This window comes from Pieris brassicae, chromosome 5 (assembly GCF_905147105.1).
Source record: "Pieris brassicae chromosome 5, ilPieBrab1.1, whole genome shotgun sequence".
NCBI lineage: Eukaryota > Metazoa > Arthropoda > Insecta > Lepidoptera > Pieridae > Pieris > Pieris brassicae.
In genome coordinates, this window is record NC_059669.1 from 13,255,378 (window position 1) to 13,276,455 (window position 21,078).

The 21,078-nt window shown below is 35.5% G+C and overlaps 1 protein-coding gene across 1 annotated transcript in view; it reads left to right on the forward strand.

The window, feature by feature from the left end:
- LOC123709607 (bicaudal D-related protein homolog) overlaps positions 1-21,078 on the forward strand; it is a 75,648-nt gene that overhangs the window by 28,433 nt on the left and 26,137 nt on the right. The window contains exon 2 of the mRNA XM_045661045.1: positions 13,610-13,750. Coding sequence (XP_045517001.1) covers positions 13,610-13,750 — 141 coding nt within the window. The remainder of the gene's footprint in view (positions 1-13,609; positions 13,751-21,078) is intronic.

A 21,078-nucleotide genomic window follows, 5' to 3' on the forward strand; every position in this document is an offset into this window, starting at 1 on the left:
TCGACGTATGAAACAATAGGAATTTAGAAGCCTACATTTCCGGTGCTAGAACAATAAATGCCATTGTCGAACATGTGGCAACAATGAACGGACATAATACCATATTTTGCTAAATTAATTAAGGTTATTGTACTATTCGCTGCTGAAAATGTTGCCGTACACACTTGCCAGCAACATCCTCGTAGTTACAATGTTACTAAATATTCACATACTCACGCTGCACACATCCCTGCTTTCTGTAAGACAGGGCTGTGTGATATGATATTATATAATGGATATTTTCATGGGTGAACACTGTGCAGTATGCCCTCATTACTTATATGTAAGTGGAATTACAAATATCCTTTAAAATCTTCCTTTTCTTAAGTACATAAAATACATTAGGCGTAGGATTGAAATTTTTTAATTCTTTTCCTTAACCTAAGAAAAAAAACTCTAAAAACTTTTGAAAGCAATGAAATTTCATTCTACATGTGTTAGCTCAATCGTAGAGTCTGTGAAACGTAGATTGAAATGAAATAAATAAATCGTGCTGGCCACGTCATGATGCCCAGGCAAGATCAAGGAATAATCATCGTTTCATATAAACAAGTCGCTTGACCGCTTCATATGAATAATCATTTGAAATCGATTTTTATTTCCATTTGAAAGATTTGCCTGTGCGTGTAATTTTGACATAAGACACGAAGACGAAGTTATCGACCACATAGACCATCGTCAAATCATCATCATCATCAATATACAGCCCCTTGTGGGCCTTAGCCTTCGTAAGTATCTTTCGGCCTCGTAATCTATTTCGTGCTTCTAGCTTACTTCGAACATCCATTGTTTCGAGGTCTTTGACTACTCTTGCCACCAAGTTGTGAGTCCAGTACCGACCTTGGGGTTTGATGAATTGCACCTTGCCGTCGTCAAAGGCGTTATAAAGTTCATCAAGCGAATACGACTACCGTTGTCGCCAACAGTTTTAACTTTATCACGTTATACGGAAACAATATGCTTAGTAGCTCAGCTTAGCTATTGCCAAATACGTTATACCATTTCAAATCTAACAATGGGTCTATGTGTATCACGATTGCGGTCATTGCATGTCCCATTGTGTCTGTGGGATTTATTATATAACTAAGAATTAAAAATTATTAAGGATTTAATCTGATAGTGTCGGGTAACTTCGTAACTCTGTGCTTAACAAACGTTAACATAAAAATATTTTTGATAATTGTTTGAGGTTAGTTTGATCGGTATTTTTCTAATACAATACGTGTAAACGACAGTCCTCATCGTCATCATCATCAGCCTCTTTATTTGGTCCATTTCTGGCCGTATGGTATAAAACGGCTGTTGTACGAGTGAAACAATAGACGATTTACATGGTTGATGTCATCGAACCCGCAACCCAGTCTCAAACCACGGAACTATGTGGTATTATGATGAAAGTTTCGATACACAGCCGGGTCTCACACAAAAACTCATACAATAGTGTTTAGAGCGTAATTTCCTCGATTTTCTTATATGACGTGGGAATAGAGTTCCAATTATAGACTAACGGCAAAACTCAGAATCGATTGATATACTATCTAATAGTAGAATAGTTAGTGGTGGAATGTTTGGTAACTACCTTCAAAGCAGTTTTTGCCGAACACCACCACCATGTGAAACCATCTCCCACTGAAGTATTTCCGAACCAATTCGACTTAGGGACCCTAAGTTTAAGAGAAGAGTTTTTTGTTAAGTTTAAGAAGAGAGCGTAAAAAATCTGTTGCAAATTCTTAAAACGCCGGCAACGCATTTGCGAGCCTTCTGGCATCGAGTATCCATATGCGGTATTACTTAACATTAGGTGAGCTTCCTGCCCTTTTCCCCTATGTATAAAAGAGGAGGTTATTAGACCTGTAGATATGGTTAAGTATGGTGATAAATTTAGGCTTCCAAGCATCTGTGCAAAATTTATGTTTGTTCAGTAATTTCTCGGAAATTTCAACATATATGTATTTCAATATTGAGAGTCATAAGTGTTACCTAAATGAATTAATGATTTTAAATTTGAGTTTAGACCTTATAGGTCCAGTCCGGTGCAGCTATGAAACCATCGTGGTCTGTAGGTATGGATAGAAAAATATTGCCATTTGATCCAGCGGCTTTTCACAGCTGATTCTATAACCAGCTGCCGTTCCAGGATTTCTCAATATTCGCGACAAGTGCTTTTCAAGAGCGTACCATCAAACGGCAACGCACTTGTAAGCGTGGTTTCATGGCATTATGAACATAACACACTCCATGTCATCTAAGCCTTTACCGTTTGACCTATTAAACTATAACTTATGTCCATTTTTCAAATCCTGTTCATCCATTTAGTGGGTTCATGACATGTAACCCGGTCGGTTCCCATATCAATTACCAGTCAAGCCTTATACAGGATTATATTATAATTAGCTTGTAAAAGCTTATATCCTTTAAAGAGTACTCGCTCGTACGGTGAAGGAAAACATCGTGAGGAAATGTCGACGGAGTGTGTCATCGGCTGATCACCTACTTCCCTTATCCCTTAATCTCAATAGATTCAGAATTCAGAATTAGAATAATTCTAATAAAGGATAATGTAATTTTTAAATACATGTATGGGAATGCGTCAAACTGATCAACTAATAGAATATAATATGACAGGCACAGAAATGTGTTTGGTATATATCAAAGATTATTTCGACGTAAATGATCGCGCTCAAACCTAGAATTTAAAAGTCGTTAAGCAGACTTGTAGTTGAAAGATTACACAATGCAATAACTTAGCTTAACTCTTCACAGTTGTAAATTAAATTTTCACAATTCGGCTATCATATTGTGTAGAATATCTCTTATTGATATATTATCTATTCTTCTGGCGGTCCCTTCGCTTTCGAGCGATCTATTAATTAATTTACTATCCATTTTAAGTCAAAATTGAGTATTTTTTTTTGTAGTACCCATAATATAAAAAAGGGTAAGACGAAGCAAAACATACAGCAAATATAATTATTGAATTTTTTATAATATATTATTTTTATATATGTATTACTATTGTGTTCATATATAGATTAATAATTATTATAAATCGTGTCTCAGCGCAAGCCCACGAGACTCAACACGAACTCAAGTATATCGAAATAATATTTTTGACGTTTCTCCAAATCTTGTTAAATTAAAACAAGCGATTAAAAAGTAGCTTTATCATCCAATTAATTTTCTATTATCAATGACGTTTCCGCAAAATGAAGGTGAAATGTATGTGAAAATTGTATGAATTAGCCTGAAGTTCCCACTACCAATAAAAACATAGGTATCGAATGTTGAAACAGAACAATGGACAGTTTTTACGGAAGACATTGCCCAAGCAATCGTGTGACCTTTGCGTTGGAGTACAAGAACTAAGAAACAAGCGATTTATAGCAATATCGTTAATTTATAAAATTATTTGTTTTGTTATTATTCGAATTCCAGTTTTTCATTAAGTTTTGAAATGTAATTTACTGTGTTTCGTTAACAATTTCCTAGTAAACCTTTCTCAAACCTATAATTTAAGTTATTTAAGTGAATCAAAAGAAATGGATTTGAAGAAAATTTGTATACAATTGGTTGACGTGAGTAAAATAAAATCGTAAATATATTTCTTATAGCTTTGTGTAAAAGCTGACGTTTCCTTGCATAATATATCAGTAATGTAATTAATAATGGATGGATATCAATTATGCACTTCTTGCAACTCACCTTATTTTATTAATTTTCTTACAGTTGCCAAATGCAAATGCCAGTAAATATGATAGTGCCAAATAAATACAATAATTTATCATAAAAACGTGCGTTTTTCAATTCATATTCAAAACAAATAATATATCGCTATAATCGTATAATTTGTTAACCGTCCACCTAATAGCATTGTCAGTGATCGCAATCAGATTTAGCCTTAATTTTTGCTCACAGATTAACCCAATGAATTTAGGACGTGAATTGTTTTAAATGAAAGTGTCTCATTATCTACTGGGACCAACGTTAAAACATTACCGTTAAATTTGTATGAATCTTACGTATGTGGAATACATATTTGGATTTGACACAGGAGTCATAGTTTGTGTTCAGTCTCGCTTTTGAATATCGCTATGTATCGACTCTTAGGCCGGCTACCCACTATGCCGGACCGCTAGATCTGCCGGAATCCGGACACCGGACAGTGTTCAAATTACACATGGCCCCACAAGAAAATCGGACAAGCAACTCACTTGAATTTGGACCCACAATGGACGACGAAATTGTTGTGTTGTGGTGGTGGTAGAGAAGGAAAAATAAAAGAAGAAAGTCTTGGGTACTATTTTACGGTCACGAACACGCGCCGGAACTGGTTCACATTACTCCTACTGTGGACAGCTGGTTCCACACAGTGGTGGTGCGCGGCAAGAACTGCCTTAAAAGACACTCAAGAGATGTTGGTCTGGTATCCCTTCTAACTCTTTCTTCTCTTTCTACTTAATAAATGGGGGTTCTAACGCTTTATGAGTATATACAATATTTATTAACCTTAAATATATAACCGCTCGTGCTTTAGTGGCTAACGTCACATAACCCAGAGGTCCGATTTCCGATTTTATTTTCCGATGGCAGAAATTAAATGCCTTATTATAGAAGCTGCTCATCACTGCTCTTGAACTTATGTAGGTTCCAATCTATGGTAAAATTTTACTTAATAAACCAATTTTAATGTGTAGGTTTTAAATTAAATTTTTATTTACGCAGTGTTATCCGTGTAGGTTCGAACCCCGTCTGGGCATCAATGGATGTTTATGTAATTACCACTAGCACATCGTGAGAGAACCGGCAAGCCTTGGACCCAAAAAGTCACCGGCGACGGAAAGTGAGTCAGGCTATAGATGACCTACTTTACTTGTCTATTAAAAAAAAAACAAAACAACTGATCACGACACTAATACAGAAATCTCAAAAGTAGTCGTGTTTTCTAGAATGATAAGATATCTATCATATTAAATGTATATTACATTATGTAATTGTAATTGTATATTGTATTGTAAATGTATATTACATAGTTCAGGAATATATACGTAGTATGTACATATGTAATGATGACCATGACATTAAGAATGAGTCATGGAATAATCAATAACTATTGATCGGTGTATTAATAAATGCCATAAAAGCTACATCAAAGGTTAACACAACTTTGTATCTATCCAATTTTTAAGCTTTTTATCTGAAATTTTCTTATAACGAAATCCTCTCAAATTGCATCCTTGACCGTCTTTTGTCATAACAATTTCCTCACAATGTTTTCCTTCACGGTACAAGGTTTTTTTAATGGAATTTCGCTGTTCTCTGTTTTGGCGAGTTCGGCCGGAATGGGTGATTCTCGCGCCTAGCGCAAGGGCGTATCCTGCGAGACTCGGACCTCGGCTTGAACCATCGCGGGGTGGTCAATCGCCTGAAGGGCAGAACATAAGCCCACTGGAATTTACGAAGTAAAGGTCTACGGATTTCCCGATGTGGCTGTTTTTCTTACCCTTATCTAATTACATACAAGCGGTCATTGACAGAAGGTCGATTTGGTGTACAGCTGTAGATCGAACTTACGACCTCATGGATAAGATTCTTACGCTGAAGACTTAGTGTCTTCCCTGCACTGTTTATTTATTTCTAGTTTTTTTTTAATTCATGGGACAACATAAATCAGTTATAAAAATTGGAAGGAAAAAAGAAAGAGAAAGAAAGTCGTGGGCAGTCAGTCCATTTGACATGATAACAGTACTTGAAAAGTAATTTCTACGTTACATTTTATAGTTAAGCTATTGTTTCGCAATATGAGTATTTTTCGTTTCATCATCGGACAGGTTTGGAAGGGATAAAACTGGATTTTTCGATTATGTCTTAAAAATAGACTCAAATAGCCATTATTGTTTAGAAATTACAATTTATACCCGATTCTTATGATATCATCAAGTTGTATATTTTTTGTATAATACAACGATTATCTTCTATTGAATTATTCATGTATATATATATTTTTTTTAAACGTTTGTAATATCGTATAATACTGGTTAAATATTTGTTTCTATAAAATCACAATGAGACAGGCAACTCTTTTCTCCATCTTCAAAGTTACAATAAAATAATTCAATGGAAAATTTATAGAAATTGGCATTCCAGATTCAAGTCCGTTGTCGGCCTTTTAAGAATTTGTACGCTCTTTGCATGAAGGACCCCAAGTCTAATTGCTTTGGAAATACTTCGGTGGACAGCTGGTTCCACATAGTGGTGGTGCAAAAACTGAGGCTTTCGAGGTGATAAGGCTAAAATTTCGTATTCTGCCTCTACGTCTGATGATGAATCTCAGCTGCAGGTAGTAATCCGAACAACTCCTCTGAACACTCTCCATGGTAAATGCGGTAGAAGATACAGAGTATCCCCACAGCATTCATTTAGTTCTAAATATTTTCTTCCTATACAGCATAGCTGTTGATATTTACCTTGGCCCACTAAGTTTTGATAGAGAACTGAAGTGCTTCCTAACCTACATGATCGCGAGTTCTTACTTAGTCCTTAGTTTCAGGATCAGATTTCGGTATCTGTTTCGAGATTTTTTTCTGAGATTACATTTTTATAAACAACTCGTCCGCACCGATCTGGCGACGTGGAAGCGTACGCTCGTAAATTGGGAACCGTCGTTTAGATTGACCAGCTCGAAGTTCTGACCACAATTGAGCATGTCTGGGACGTCCTAAAGAGACAACTAAGCTCAATGCAACCTGCTCCACAAAACATATGGGTGGTAAAATGAGTCATTGCAGAAGAGTGCGTATTCCTCAAACCATTAATAAAAACGATGCGGCTTAGACAAGAGGAGGTCACGCTCGTTATTAGGTTCTCACACTTGTAATTTCTTTTTAAATGTATTGTTTAGCCGTGTACATTAAAAAATTCAACACACGCGTATTAATTAACACAATTTTATACAGACTATGTCAGATTTTTTTGCAAAAGAGTTTACTTATACCGGGTGAATTAAAGATTTTAGTTGGCATGATAGATAGTACTGGTGACACCAGAGCTTGCTTTCGACCAACAAATTAGTATCGCAATACAGCGAGGAAGTGCTGCAAGGTACGGCCAACCAGGGCCCATACTTTTTGAATCGGTTAGCAATATTGATACTTTTAAAACTCGCTTGCAATGTTTAACCATAAACATAAGTTGCAATTTCCTTTTAATAATAAAACATTCTTTTATGTAATAAACAAACATTTGTTTGAGTTAAACTGGTTAAACAAGACATTCAGTAAATTCCTTTAAAAATACTAAACACTGGAACTGACTAAATTGATTGTATTGTATTATCAAAGGAGTTAAATGTATTTAAAGATAAGTTTTTTATATAACAGGGCGCACACGGGCAGAACACTCAATGCCAGAGGGCTCGTAAGTGCGTTGCCGGCCTTTAAAGTTTATACAATATTTATAAACTTAACACAAATATAATAAAATAAATCTGTAGCGCTATAAACTGGTTGTCAAGCCGCCATCGACTTCTTGGGTATTTTTGGTAATGCCGGTTTCCTCACGATGTTTTCACTGTTCGAGCGAATGTTACATGCGCATATAGTTAGAAAGTCTATTGGTCCAATGGTCCATAGCCGGGGCTCGTACCTATGACATCAGGCATGAGAGTCACACGCTGAAGCCACTAGGCCAACACTGCTCACACAAATATACAGTATTCTTAACCTACATAGTAATAATAATTAAAAATGTATGTTTAATGTTGGCATCGCTGTATTGCATTACTTACACTAGGGTCACTATTACTAGCTACCATTATTTTTTTTACTTGGAGAAATGCATTGCGCATATCCCACCACGACGCAACTGCTTAGTGCGAGAGGGTTATGTGGGACTCGCGATTGTACATATCCACTTAAAACCCAAGACGCCACCAACAATTGCCTTAGGCAGGATGCGGTAACAGCAGAGCCTTATCCGCTTCCCGACATGCGATGCGACGGTTGCGTTCGCCTCTCCACGCCCATTGTTGGTTTGTCAAGATGACACCGGTAATATCCACCTGGGCCATCTTATTAATTAGCGCCAGTGCACTTGAACACCACGGCCACTACTACAAAGGGATCAATATCAAAGTTGGTTATTATTTGAGCTGTTAGTCACGGAGGTTATTACGCCTTTTAGAGGTCGTGTCGAAACTCGAGTTGCCGGGTTTTTTGAAGGTTGTTAAAATGTGGACGAATATGTATTCTGTTTAAATATAGTTATGTTTGTATTCTAATTCTACTAGTCTACCCAACTTTAAAGATGCAGTAGGCAAGACAGCCCACCTTTTGTTCTTACACACAATACAATACACATTTCAAAATGTTTTAATATTTTAGTTGATATAAGAAATATTATTTGAGGATAACGAAGCCAGACTCTTATTGGGCGAGCCGCATTACGATAGTCGAGTGCCCATGTGTGCCGTGTATTAATATTCACCGCCTGCGCACTGGCACGGACTGATTTCATTAATGTCTGCCTCCACAGTGCTGCATTCAATTTCCTTACCGGATAATCGTAAACCACAAATCGATAATATATTTTCTTCAATTTTTTGTCGCCTTTCGAAAGTTAAAATATTAGTTCGAAATGTTTTCTTTATAAGTATAGAGACACTTGCTCGTTTTCTTTCGTGTTTATAAACCAATGTTATTTTATAGGAAATAATCTTGTATCGAATTAAAAAAAAATGTGAGTGGTTAAGACAATATTAATCTACACGATATTTATTGTATTTCGTCCAATCCCTCCCTGTACAACATTAGGTTGTCGTAACCATAAAGATTGCGTTGCGTCTGCGCATCCAAATCATTTGAATGACGATTGATGCTTTGATTTCATCAATCTTTGCATTATTACTTCCTTTATGTAAACACTAATGCATATTCAAGTTTATATATTTAATATAATACAATTTAGCAACATTATCTCATACCAAAATATTTAATATTTTGTTTAATACATTCACGCCTTTGTCCCGAAAGGGAAAGGCAGAGATCTCGACTCGCCTGACATAACTCTCTCGCTTCATCCAACTCCATATATTTCACAATGCATGCTCGTTGAATATAAGTACTTTGACATGTCCCTTTTCTAGTACGTCCTGGATTTAATCTAGGTATGTACGACAAGACCCGACAAGACCTCACCATCCACCGGGCCCTCAATTATTCTTTTTGTATAGTCAACCATTTGCCTGCGTATTCTCACTACGCCTTTTTTATCACACATACAAAAATAATGTAATGAAGTAGCAAACTATTATTTGTCGCATACAACAAACAATGTTCTAGCAACATTTTAAACGGTTTTATCATTTGGATCTATAATACTAGGATATAAGTTGAATTATTTTATAATCTTGTCAGTACATTTTTTATATGACACTGAAATATTAAATTCTAAAATGAGAGTATATATTACAATAATAAGTATTTTGACAAAGATGATAGGGAATAAAGTTTAATTTCATCATGTACAATGTAGTAGCAAACAAAGTGTTTTCGCAACATTTTTAAACGGCTTTATTATTTATAGCTTTTTAGTTATAGTGAATAAAATAATGTTAAATACATAACTCGATGCTTGAGTAATTATGACAAGAGACTGATGCGTAAATGCTGACAGATGATTTGATATTGACTTAAATCGTATCGTAAATTATCCTGTATGACTAATCTAGGTAAGGACATTCGATTGGAGAGCGGTAAGCGGTCGAGGTTTGAGGACGATTGTGACTTGTTTGACTAATGATGATGGTAATGCGGTGCCTTAACTTACGAAATCTTTCATATTGTGCTATTACTTTGCAATGCTTTACGATTTGCGTGTAGGACTTCAGATTATTAGGGTTCAAATAATGACGACGAAGAGACGTCTAAGAAAAAAACCTTCAGGTTTTTTGAAGTTAATTAAAAATACGTCATTGTGATTTTTGTTTTGTTGCTTTAACTATGAAACTTCCTACACTCGATAAATTTATGTTCCATTACATCTACGCACACGCGTACAAAATATTCTGAGTGAATGACACAGTGTAGAGTAGCCGTGGCCGAAATGATCTGCAATTATTTATTATTGACATTATACCGAGCAGTAAATTTAAGATAAACGTTACTAGTTGTTACTTTGTGTAGGTGGAGATGAATTGAAAAAATATATTCTAAAATAAATTCACTCAATTGAAACAGATCCGCTCGATGAAAACTTCAAGGAAATCACCGATCTAAATGAGCTTATAGTTGGAAAAGCGTGTAATCGGGGGCGGTATTGTTCTCCGACCCAGATGCACTCATGGGAACCCTTGAACCGCATCTTAGTAAGTGGGACGGTTTCACATTGTCAAGAAAAATTTAATTGCGTGTACTGTACTAATACCAAACCTTTAAGACACTACTTAATTTATAGAAGATTATTTTAACCGATTCAAAGGACATTTAAGGGCCCCAAAAATCCTGAGCAGAGTTGGCCTAGTGGCCTCAGTGACTCTCATCCCTGAGGTCGTAGGGTCGATTCCAGGCTGTGCAACAAAGGACTGTCTATGTGCGCATTTAACAATCGCTCACGGTGAATCGTGAGGAAAGCGGCTTGCTTAGTTCCAAAAGATTCAAAACGTCGACGGCGTCAGGCAGGAAACTCTTCACCTACTTACTCCTAAAAAAAGTATCACGAAACATAATGTTCCGGGTACGCCCTTGCGAGCGTTCTAGCAGTGTGTCCGTGGGCAGTGGTATCACTTAAAAGCAGAGCCTCTTAGCCCCTGTTATATTAAAAAAAAAAGTGTGTTAAAAAAGGACACATGTCAGAAGTGAAACTTCTTTGTAAATTAATTATTACTAAGCTAAAAGCCCCAATAGATTATCATGTACCAGTATGATCACCATGTATTTGTATATCTATATTCACTATTATCACACTGTATACGTGCTAATGATAATATAAATAAATAAAAATCTGCGTTTACTGCACAAGACAGAATTGCCACTTAAGTTCTAATATGTAACTACTAAACGAACACATCAACCAATAGCGTGCATTTTTTCTCACTCTCTGTCAATCGGTCTCAATCGCTCTCTTCCTTTTCTTTGACAAAAATTCTCACATCTTCATGACGTTTCATCCGTAAATATGTTAAATGCGCCTAAAGAAGTTTCACTTCAAAACACAGAAATCTGAAGCCAAACCCCTAAAGCGAATTTCATAGCCTATGTTATATTTACTATATTTTTAAAAGCAATTATTCCTCTTTGAATAAAACTACAATAAATATGATTTATGAACTGTGACGAATTAATAATAATTATAACATAGAAATTCCAGTTCCAGTTTGATAATTTATAAAAAAACAATAGAATTACCTGTCCTTCATCTCAATAACAATTGTAATAATATGGTATTGTTATCATTAATAATACAATCACATAATTATTTAAAACGTGGAAAAAATGAAAATTTTCCGTTTCCAAATAATCTTAATCCAAATTTTCAAATAATCGTATTCTTCATATATTCATGTGAAAGGCCCACCAAAGAAACCCGCCCTTGCACAGCTGGTGAGCTTAAATAAGCTTAATATTGGTTTTGGTTACCTATTTACCGCAAACCTAGAAGGCCGGCAACACACTTGCGAGCCTTCTGGCAATCTGAGTGTCCATAGCGGTATCACTTAACGTAAGGTGAGCCTCCTGCCCATTGCCCTCCTATTACATTAAAAAAATATCAATTTTATAGACAGAAGCAATTTGAACGATTTGGTACAAATCGTTGCAATAGATGGCGAATGATTCTAACAGACTTAACTTATTAAAAAAAATCAATCAATGGCGCTACAACCTTTTTAGGCCTTGGCCTAAGATATCTGTATCTATTTCATGATCATTTGTCAATCTAATAGGTCGGTAGGTGATCAGACATGCCGTCGACTTTTTGGGTCTGAAACAAGCCGGTTTCCTTACGATGTTTTCCTTCACCGTTCGAGCTAATGTTAAGTGCGCACATAGAAACAAGCCCACTGGTGCACAACCGGGGATCGCACCTACGACCGTCGATGAGAGTCGTACCCTGAAGCCACTAGGCCAACACTGCTCAGACTGTTCAGAATTTAATGTAGGAGCACTACTGCTATAAAGCATTGGAGTTCTGTCTATATCGTCTTCAGCAATGTTCATTACTGAAAGTCGTGGTGGTGTTGTTTGGCTTCCTCCATGTCTTCGGCAAGCGATAGCGCATGTGTTTACTAAGGTCTGTATCTTATCGTTGGTCTAGCGAGGGGATCGACCTATCTCGTGCTTTCCGCTCTAATGGACACAACAAACTTTTCCAAGTTATCGGGATCGCCTATACCTAATATAAATGTACTCAAAATGTATTAGTAAAATGCACAATCTTTCATAGCTAATCATTTTAGCTGAGTAACAAAGGCTATATTATTTTTTTAAATATTTGAAAAACAACTGCCGTACGATGCCGGAATACGACGCTTGACAAATATATAATAAATTCTCATATCTTTTGAAATTTAAAATAGAATTTCAGCAATAATACATAAATAATCAAAAGACATTAATTACATTGCGCAAATGTATTTTATTTGCACAATTGCATCGTATTTATGACGAAACATTCTTTTGTTTCTGCTATTTACACAGACAGTTTAGCACAGACGTCAATGAAATTGTAAAATTCAAAACATAAAATAATATTTCTTTGCAGAAATTACTATTCAAAAAATTGAAAATCATATAGGTAACACACTGTACTCTTATGAACGTCAATATGTAATTAAAAACAAAAATTTGTCCTCTATCAGCAGCAGGTATGGAGAAATAGGAGAACGCACTTAAATTCTCGTGGGAACAACACGCAAATACATAGTCGAAATAACTAAAATAATTGTTAATCGATGTCTTTTTGTTTCTTAAAAATCTCCAAGCGGCACAATTTCGACTAATTACTAAACTTAAAATAATTTAACTGTAGAATGAAACACACCGTAACGTTTTCTGTATCCAATAATAAAACGTTTCGTGACCACCCCCAGTGACTCTCCATACCTAAAACTTACCATTATGTGGTGTAAAGTACTGGAAAGTCGAAAATAATTATCAAGTAAAATATTATCAATAACGCGTAATTCAATCCCGGCCCCGCATCGTAACGTTTTACAAGAGGACCCCCCCAAATTCGTTACGTAATACTTGAACGCTCCCTAATATACTATTTAAATGTTATTTTACCGTTTATTAAAACCTAAACATAAAAGTATTTGCAATATTCTTAACCTACTTAATGAAACATTTAAAAAAAAATTAAAACAAATTTAAAGTTTGTCCCTGTGGCAATGAACCTTTAACTTATTCGTTACTCACCAGCTCTGGGGTCTCCGGTACTATTTACCAGGCGCCAACTTTAATAAAATTATTTAAAATAAATATTTTAAATGTAACATTTTGTTGTATTTTAATTTTTATTATAATTAATATGAAACTTGCCGTATTTGAAAAAAACTTAAATTAATTTCGTTTTTCAGGAGTTGGAGCAAGAGAAACATCTGTTGCGGCGTCGTCTGGACACGAATCAGGGGGAGTATGAGGCGAGGATACTAGAGCTGCAGAATGACATCAAGGAGCTGAGTGCCAAGATCGACTCCAGGGATACATCTGTCAAACAGGTATTTTATTTTGTTATAAACTGAAGGTTCAGAAAGTAACGTAAGAAAAAATCGGGGGTTGATTGCGAATGGAAAAACGTGTCACGTGATAACGCACATAAGACCAGACATATTTTCTATATCAAACGAACACAGGGGGCAACTCTCTATATGGCACAGGGCTGGCATTGCCAGCCTTTTAAGAATTGATACGCTATTTTTTTGGAGGACCCTTAGACTCCAATCGGTTTGGAAATACCCCAGCGTACAACTGGGTCCACACAGTAGTAGGGCGTAGCAAAAACTTCCTTAAGAAACGCTCAGTTGTGGAACCGTGGACGTTGAGGTGATACGGGTGGAATTTCGTATTCTGTCTTGACGTCCGATGCTGAAACTTAGCTGAGGTTGAAACCGAACAACCCTTTCGAACATTCTTCACGGTAAATGCGGTAGAAGATGCAGACAGACGACGTGCTGTTGACCAATCAACCGGAGTGCCGTCGTGTCGTCTTCTTTTCTTATTAAATCATTCAAACATTATTCTTTGCGATGTTTACTTTCATAGTAGAAGCAAGTGTATTTCGTACATAGAAAAATTCGACCTCACAGGTTGGGAGTTACAAGAGCAACCCAGTAACCAACTCAGCTCGTGGGGGTAAGAATCTAAAACAAAAGACGTGCGATACCGCGTCAGTGCAGCTGGACAAATACGACAAGCGAAACGCGTCATTTGTAGGCACAATTTTTATAGAAGTTTTCTACCTACATATATGATATCGTCTTCATCTATCACGATGATTAAGAGAAGCCAGGTTAAACCTTTTTCTACGAAGCGAAGTCATTATTTGGATGTAGGTGTTCAATAGCTTTCCTATATAGGTAGAGAGCCTTTTTGGACCAAACGCAAATTTCAATTTGAACCTTTGCTCCCAAACTTACAAATTTTGGTATGTGATAACTGGCACGATGATTTTAAAACCTTTTGACATTGTCACATTCTTTCAAAAATTTGTACCTTCTTTCATTCATGTCACAAATTAAGATTTCCTCATTAATTTATATGGGGTGGAGCATGCACCATCACATTATTGGTACACCATTGACGAATGAAGAAAATATGTAGAAAAAAAATTGGAGCTGTTATAACGTGAAGCCGTGATTTGATAAATTTCCACTTTCCCAAGTTAATTAATTTTCATCTGGACGTAATAATATTCTAACAATAAACCTATGTATAATTATATAGAAAAATACGTTAATTAATCTAACATGATTCATACCAGTCATAAATTGTTATTAGATAACGTACGGAGAAATTTCTTATCTTGATATTTTCTTTTGTTATACGGGAAAAGCGTTGTTTGATAATTAAAGAATAGATAACAAGGAACAATTAGATATTCAAATTCAAAATTTAAAATAATTTCTGTATTCAGTAACAAGTTGAATTGTTTCAGCAATTACTAAAATAATATACAAAGATAAATAGAGAACTGAAACTTCTCTGAGACACAGATACAGGTTTACTATACTCAATCCTGAGGTCATGGGTTTTATTGACGAGAAGATTATTCTTTCTATACGCAATGTCACTCGTTGGTTGAAGGAGAACATCCAAAGGAACCAGTCGTTGTCATGTACATGTGTGTCAGGCAAGGAAGGCTGTTCTCCTACGTGCCTATTATGAACAAATGATCGCGAATCAGACACAGAAATCTAAGACTGAGGTTGTAGAGCTGTGTGTGTCAAAAACATATTTAGACTGACAATATTGAGATAGTGATTGTAATAATTCACTTTCAAAACAGTTGTACATGATATTTTATAAGTAATTTTATACCAGATATTATTTTATTACGTTATTATTTAAATCATCCCATTCCAATATTTCGCTAGCATTCAAATTATATTTTTGTAAGATTTACGAAACCCTTTTTTAACCAATAGCAGTAGCGGAAGTATTCAATGATTTCACAGAAAGTTAATGCCGTAAAAAAACTTATTCCTCGCGTCAATAAAAGAAATTTCAAATAACCTAAAACAATACTTGTAATGTCTGTAGTTTTGTTACCACGTTTCCTGCCACGCACGAACTCTAGAATTAATTATAATCTACTTAACTGGTAACCATTATTTCCGTAATTATTTTCAACAGTAATAGGCGTGAACGATGATATTAGGGATCCTAAAAATGTACAACCAAATGACTGACTTCGCTTGATTGTGATCGGTCTTCAGCAATTCTAGATCATCAGACGTCAAGGCAGAATACGAAATTCCACCCGTATCACCTCGAAGTTCGTTCCACAACTGAGCGTTATTTAAGGCACTGCCAATCTACAATACGTGAACCAGCTGCCCACTGAAGTATTTCCGAACCAATTATGATTAAGAACGTTCTAAAATAGGTTTGATTTACGCGTGGTGAATGTGAGTTCGTATGGTTAGTAAAATAATTCTAACTAATTTTATTTGGCAGTACGCCCGTCAAGTCGAGAAAAAAAGCGTCAGGGCCGTACCATCATTTTCTTGAAGCGGTTCAGACCAGAGTATAACTTTGTTATGGATAAAATTGAAAGCCTTAGGAAAGAAAGAAATAAATAAAAGATTTGTAATATTGATATGGTCAGTATAAGATGCTTTTGGGTTAGCTAATTACGTTATGACTTAAGAACTATAAATATAAATAAATATAAGAATAAATTAACCGACATGGATCAGAAAAAAATCTTCTACTGCCCAGAATTCCTTTAATCCAACTTAGAATGTCCCTCTGTATACATCAATGGTCTCACCTAACAGTTTAAAGTACCAAGCAATTAATGTTGTAAAATTTCGTGCTTAGAACCTTTTTACCCAATCATCAATTAAACCACGCTACTATTGACCTTATCCATTGTTAGCAAAAACTTTGGTAACGATGGAGACGGGCCTCGGTGACCATTCGAGCCAAGGTCTCCTTGAAGATGCAATTAAATTAAGCGACAGTATCATTCACCCAGTAATTAGAGATAAAGATTTTTATGTATTAACTTATAATTTAAATAAAACATTTATACTATTTAGAACCCGCCAAATGACGTTCCTAGGCAAAATTGCGTCGTCGCTTCAACACGTCAACAAATGTCAAGATTTTGCCGTGTTAATTATCATTCTTAAATTACACAAATACATAAATATATTGTCAAACAATCTCCGAAATTAAACTCCAAAACAGTGAGCGTTAGAGTGTCGAATATTTGATTTACGTCATCTGATCATCGATTTGACGAATCTATGATATTGGGTCACGTGACTGACGTATAATATGATTATGGACCTTTTGACGTCTTATAATTCGATGAACACATGATGAATGTAACATTGCAACGCAAACAGAGGAGGCTCACCTGATGTGATAGGACCGCCCATGGACATTCATATATGTCGAGCCTAGAAGCCCTTTATTAGGCACTGTCATACTAAGAAGATTATTTCTAAAATTTAACGCAGTATAGAGATTACACAGGCAAATCTTTTGAACCTATAACTTTATATTATTGGTTTATAGTTATACCGCATACGGCTTCTAAATTCTTATGGCAATAACACGCTAACGTGTAACGTGAATTATGAACGATCACGTGTGCGTATGCTTTTTGGAAATTATATAGTATATAGTAATATATATGAGAAATGAGCATAAAATAATATATCTCAAAGACTATTCCGGCCGCTAATAGATATAAAAACATAACATTTATAACTAACAAAACACAATAGTGTGTTGTGGTTGTAACTGACCCTGGCTCAGCATTATACTGTGAAATATAGTGCAGTCTTGGCCTAGTAGCTCCCATCCCTGATTACGTAGATTCGAGCCTCGGCTGTGCACCAATGGACTCTTCTGTCTATATGCGCATTTAACATTCGCAGAAAACATTGAGGAAACCGGCTTGCCTTAGACCCAAGGAGTCGACGGCGTGTGTCAAGTACAGGATCACCTACTGGCGTATAAGATTGATAAATATTGATGAAAGAGATACCGAAATCTGAGGCCCAGACCTAAAAGATCTCAAAGTTTGTCTCAAAATCATCATGGTATCTCTTTATATATAATTTACACAGATAAAAGAAACAGAAACAAAACGGCTTTCAAACAGTACTTTAAGCGCTTACTTTAAAAGCTGTACTTAGAATACTTCGTATATTTAAGTTAATCACGTAAGTATTTAAGCAAGACTGATCCGCTTACAGAATTAACGATACAATGAAACGCGATACGTGATGGAGGCTCTATCTGGCTTCTTATGGTTCAAGGGTAGAATTTGTGTAAGACGCTTCTTGAGGCGAAAAATACTCTTGAGTAATTCATCCTATTTTTGCTAGCTTAGGTATTTTATGACAAAAACGTACTGGCTTCGTCGACAATAAATAATACATTGATAATCTGAGAAGAAAATTGAATTGTCTTTTGATAATTTATAAAATTCTCGCTTATTCTTGCTTTAAAAAAATTGTGACTGATTTTTCTTCACAGACTTACAGACGACCTATGAAATCCCTAAACCGGCCATGGGACAAATCGGTTTCCGAGTTAAATACGAGTGAAATATAATTATTAATATAATTAGTGATAATTCGCTATTTGCGTCTTAATGTTACGATTATTCATTAAGTATGGACTATGCGGTGTATATTGTTTAGTTATTCAATCGTTACTCTTCTATAACTATAACTATTAATACATTTTATATATTTCATTATTTATTGGGGCTAGACAGGCTACTTCTAATTAATTTCCATTATTTGTTTTAAAATAAGTGTTGTTTGCCATAGTCATTTTGTATGATGATTTGCTTGGACGAATAGTAACGACCCTGAGGCCCAGGCACTGGAGCACTGCCGGATTGTTTTCCTTTCCACGCAACAACTTTATCAGATAAATGGTAAGCGCAAATTCATTGCGCACTAAGTGCGTTGTAGCCAACAGAACTTACTGTGATTAAAGTTACCTGAGCGGGTAGAATATTACTATTTAAAACGTATATTTTACGTGTTGTTCATGATAAGGAGTCGTCGTGGCTTTATAAACTAGAATTAGTATTGATCATACCCGATACGAACGTCAATACGTTGCCTTGACGTCATTCGAACAAACTTTCATTAATTTCTGTACTTGACCTTTCCAAGGACAGCCGCGCCTGAACATTTCGCCTAATTAATTACTGAAACCTTTTAAACGCTAAAATGGTCATTATTTTAATAGACGAACTATACTTGGTATTGTACTGTGTTTATTCAGTTTGTCGCCTCGTTAACCTCAGTACTGGAAAATTTCTAATTTGTTTTTAATACTTTTTAAAACAAAAGATAAAATAGGTGAGTCAACTGTATATATATATAGAGATCCGCTAGTATATATATATATATACTAGCGGATCCGACAGACGTTGTCACGTACACGTCTTACATACAAATATTATATCTAAGTATGTATATCATCCTCGACTCCACTTGAACACACAAAAAAAAATTCATAACAATCTGTCCAGCTTAGGGTAGTAGCTATATACCAGCTGTTTATTTGCTGTATAGATAAATAAGCTGGATACCGACTGCAGTGCCATTTGTGAATCTAAACCATCCAGGGCGCCACCTAAACGCATACAGAAAAATATTCAAATCGTTTCAGCCGTTTAAGACGAGTTCAGTGACACACACGTACAGTAGGATGTATATAAAAAAGATATATAGATCAAACTGTATTTATTCAAAATAATAACTATTTACTCTCCTGAACGTCAGTATTAAAAAGATTATCATAAGTTACTAACGGTTCCCAAATCAAGCGCGTGGCTACAAAGAACGCCTAGTTTTTGGTTAATAAGGAAACTAAGTGCTTACAGTAATTCACACTGGCTAAAACATAAAAAAATATAAGTACGAGACACGTTAACTAATTACTTCCTTCTTAATAAATTTCCAAATATATAATCAGTTATACATACATTGTGTCCTTCTTATAATCCGGTTTCGTAATTTTCTCTAAACGCAGAGAGGAAACAGAGAATAACTTTGTAATAAACAGGCAAACGGGAAGGCGGTTCATCTGATGCTAAGTGATACCGCCATGGACACTTTGGTATGCTCTTTATTTAATGACCGAAAATATAGTTATAACTAATTGTTTGGAAGTACTTCAGTGTGGAAGCTGGTTCCACATATTACGCGGCAAAAACTGCCTTAAGAAACGTTATGGCAGATTATCCTTTATTACTCCTATTAAAGGAGAGTTAAGAATATCCATAGCGCTAAATAACGTGCAGCACACTCCACACACCCTCACACAACACAGGCGAATTAGGTAGTTAAACATATATAATAAAAGTTTATGTTAATTAAAATTGAAGGCGATTTCTCTAAAAGGATAGGTTTGTTTATGGTAGCTGTGTGTATGGTAACTCACGAATGGCCAAAGCCATACTTTATTATATACACAATTTATTACATTAAACAAATTAAGTAAAACACGAAATTTTTTGCTTTTTACGCCATTCACTATTGCAACAGTCTTTGTCACGTCCTTCCGAAGGCATAAAAAGCCGCACAATTTTCACAAATCTCAACCGTAAGTACACACAATAAGGTTCTGTTTCCTAAAGAAAGATCCAATTAAAAGATTACGCGGATTAACCACGGCCGTTCGAGATTAAGACGTTTTTTGATAGTTTAGTCTCCCACAGAATTAAAAAGAACTAAAATGATTTTCAAACCTCACATAATGAATAAAAAAATCATGATTTCATGATTATTTGTCAATCTAATATGCAAGTAGGTGATGAGACATGGCGTCGATTTTTTGGGTCTAAGGCCAGCCGGTTTCCTCACGATGTTTTCCTTCACCGTTAGAGCGAATGTCAAATGGGCACATAGAAAGCCTACGACATCTGGGATCAGAGTCACACGCTGAACCCACTTGGCCAACTCTTAAATAAATCGAAGACTTCTTCAAAAAAATCCTGAAATTATATTATTTACTTATTTTTCTAACAATTTGTGCCGCCATGAGCTTAGATTTTTTTTATCTATTTCCAAAATAACTTTTTATTGGCCAATGCCAATAAAAAGTTATTGTAATTGTACAAGTAGCTTTGTATGCCTGATCTAAGCTTATTTTTTAGGTCTAAGTTTTTCTTTCTCCACGATTGCATCTCGCGATGTTTCCTTTGTACTTTTCAAACCTGGTAAATTGAAATTTGAAATCTAAGATTTTTTCGATGTTTATAAGTGAGACAGATTGGGACAGGTTTTGACACGTTGGTTTAAAAACATCTGAATGTCTTTCTCAAATGATTTGTTAGTCAGTA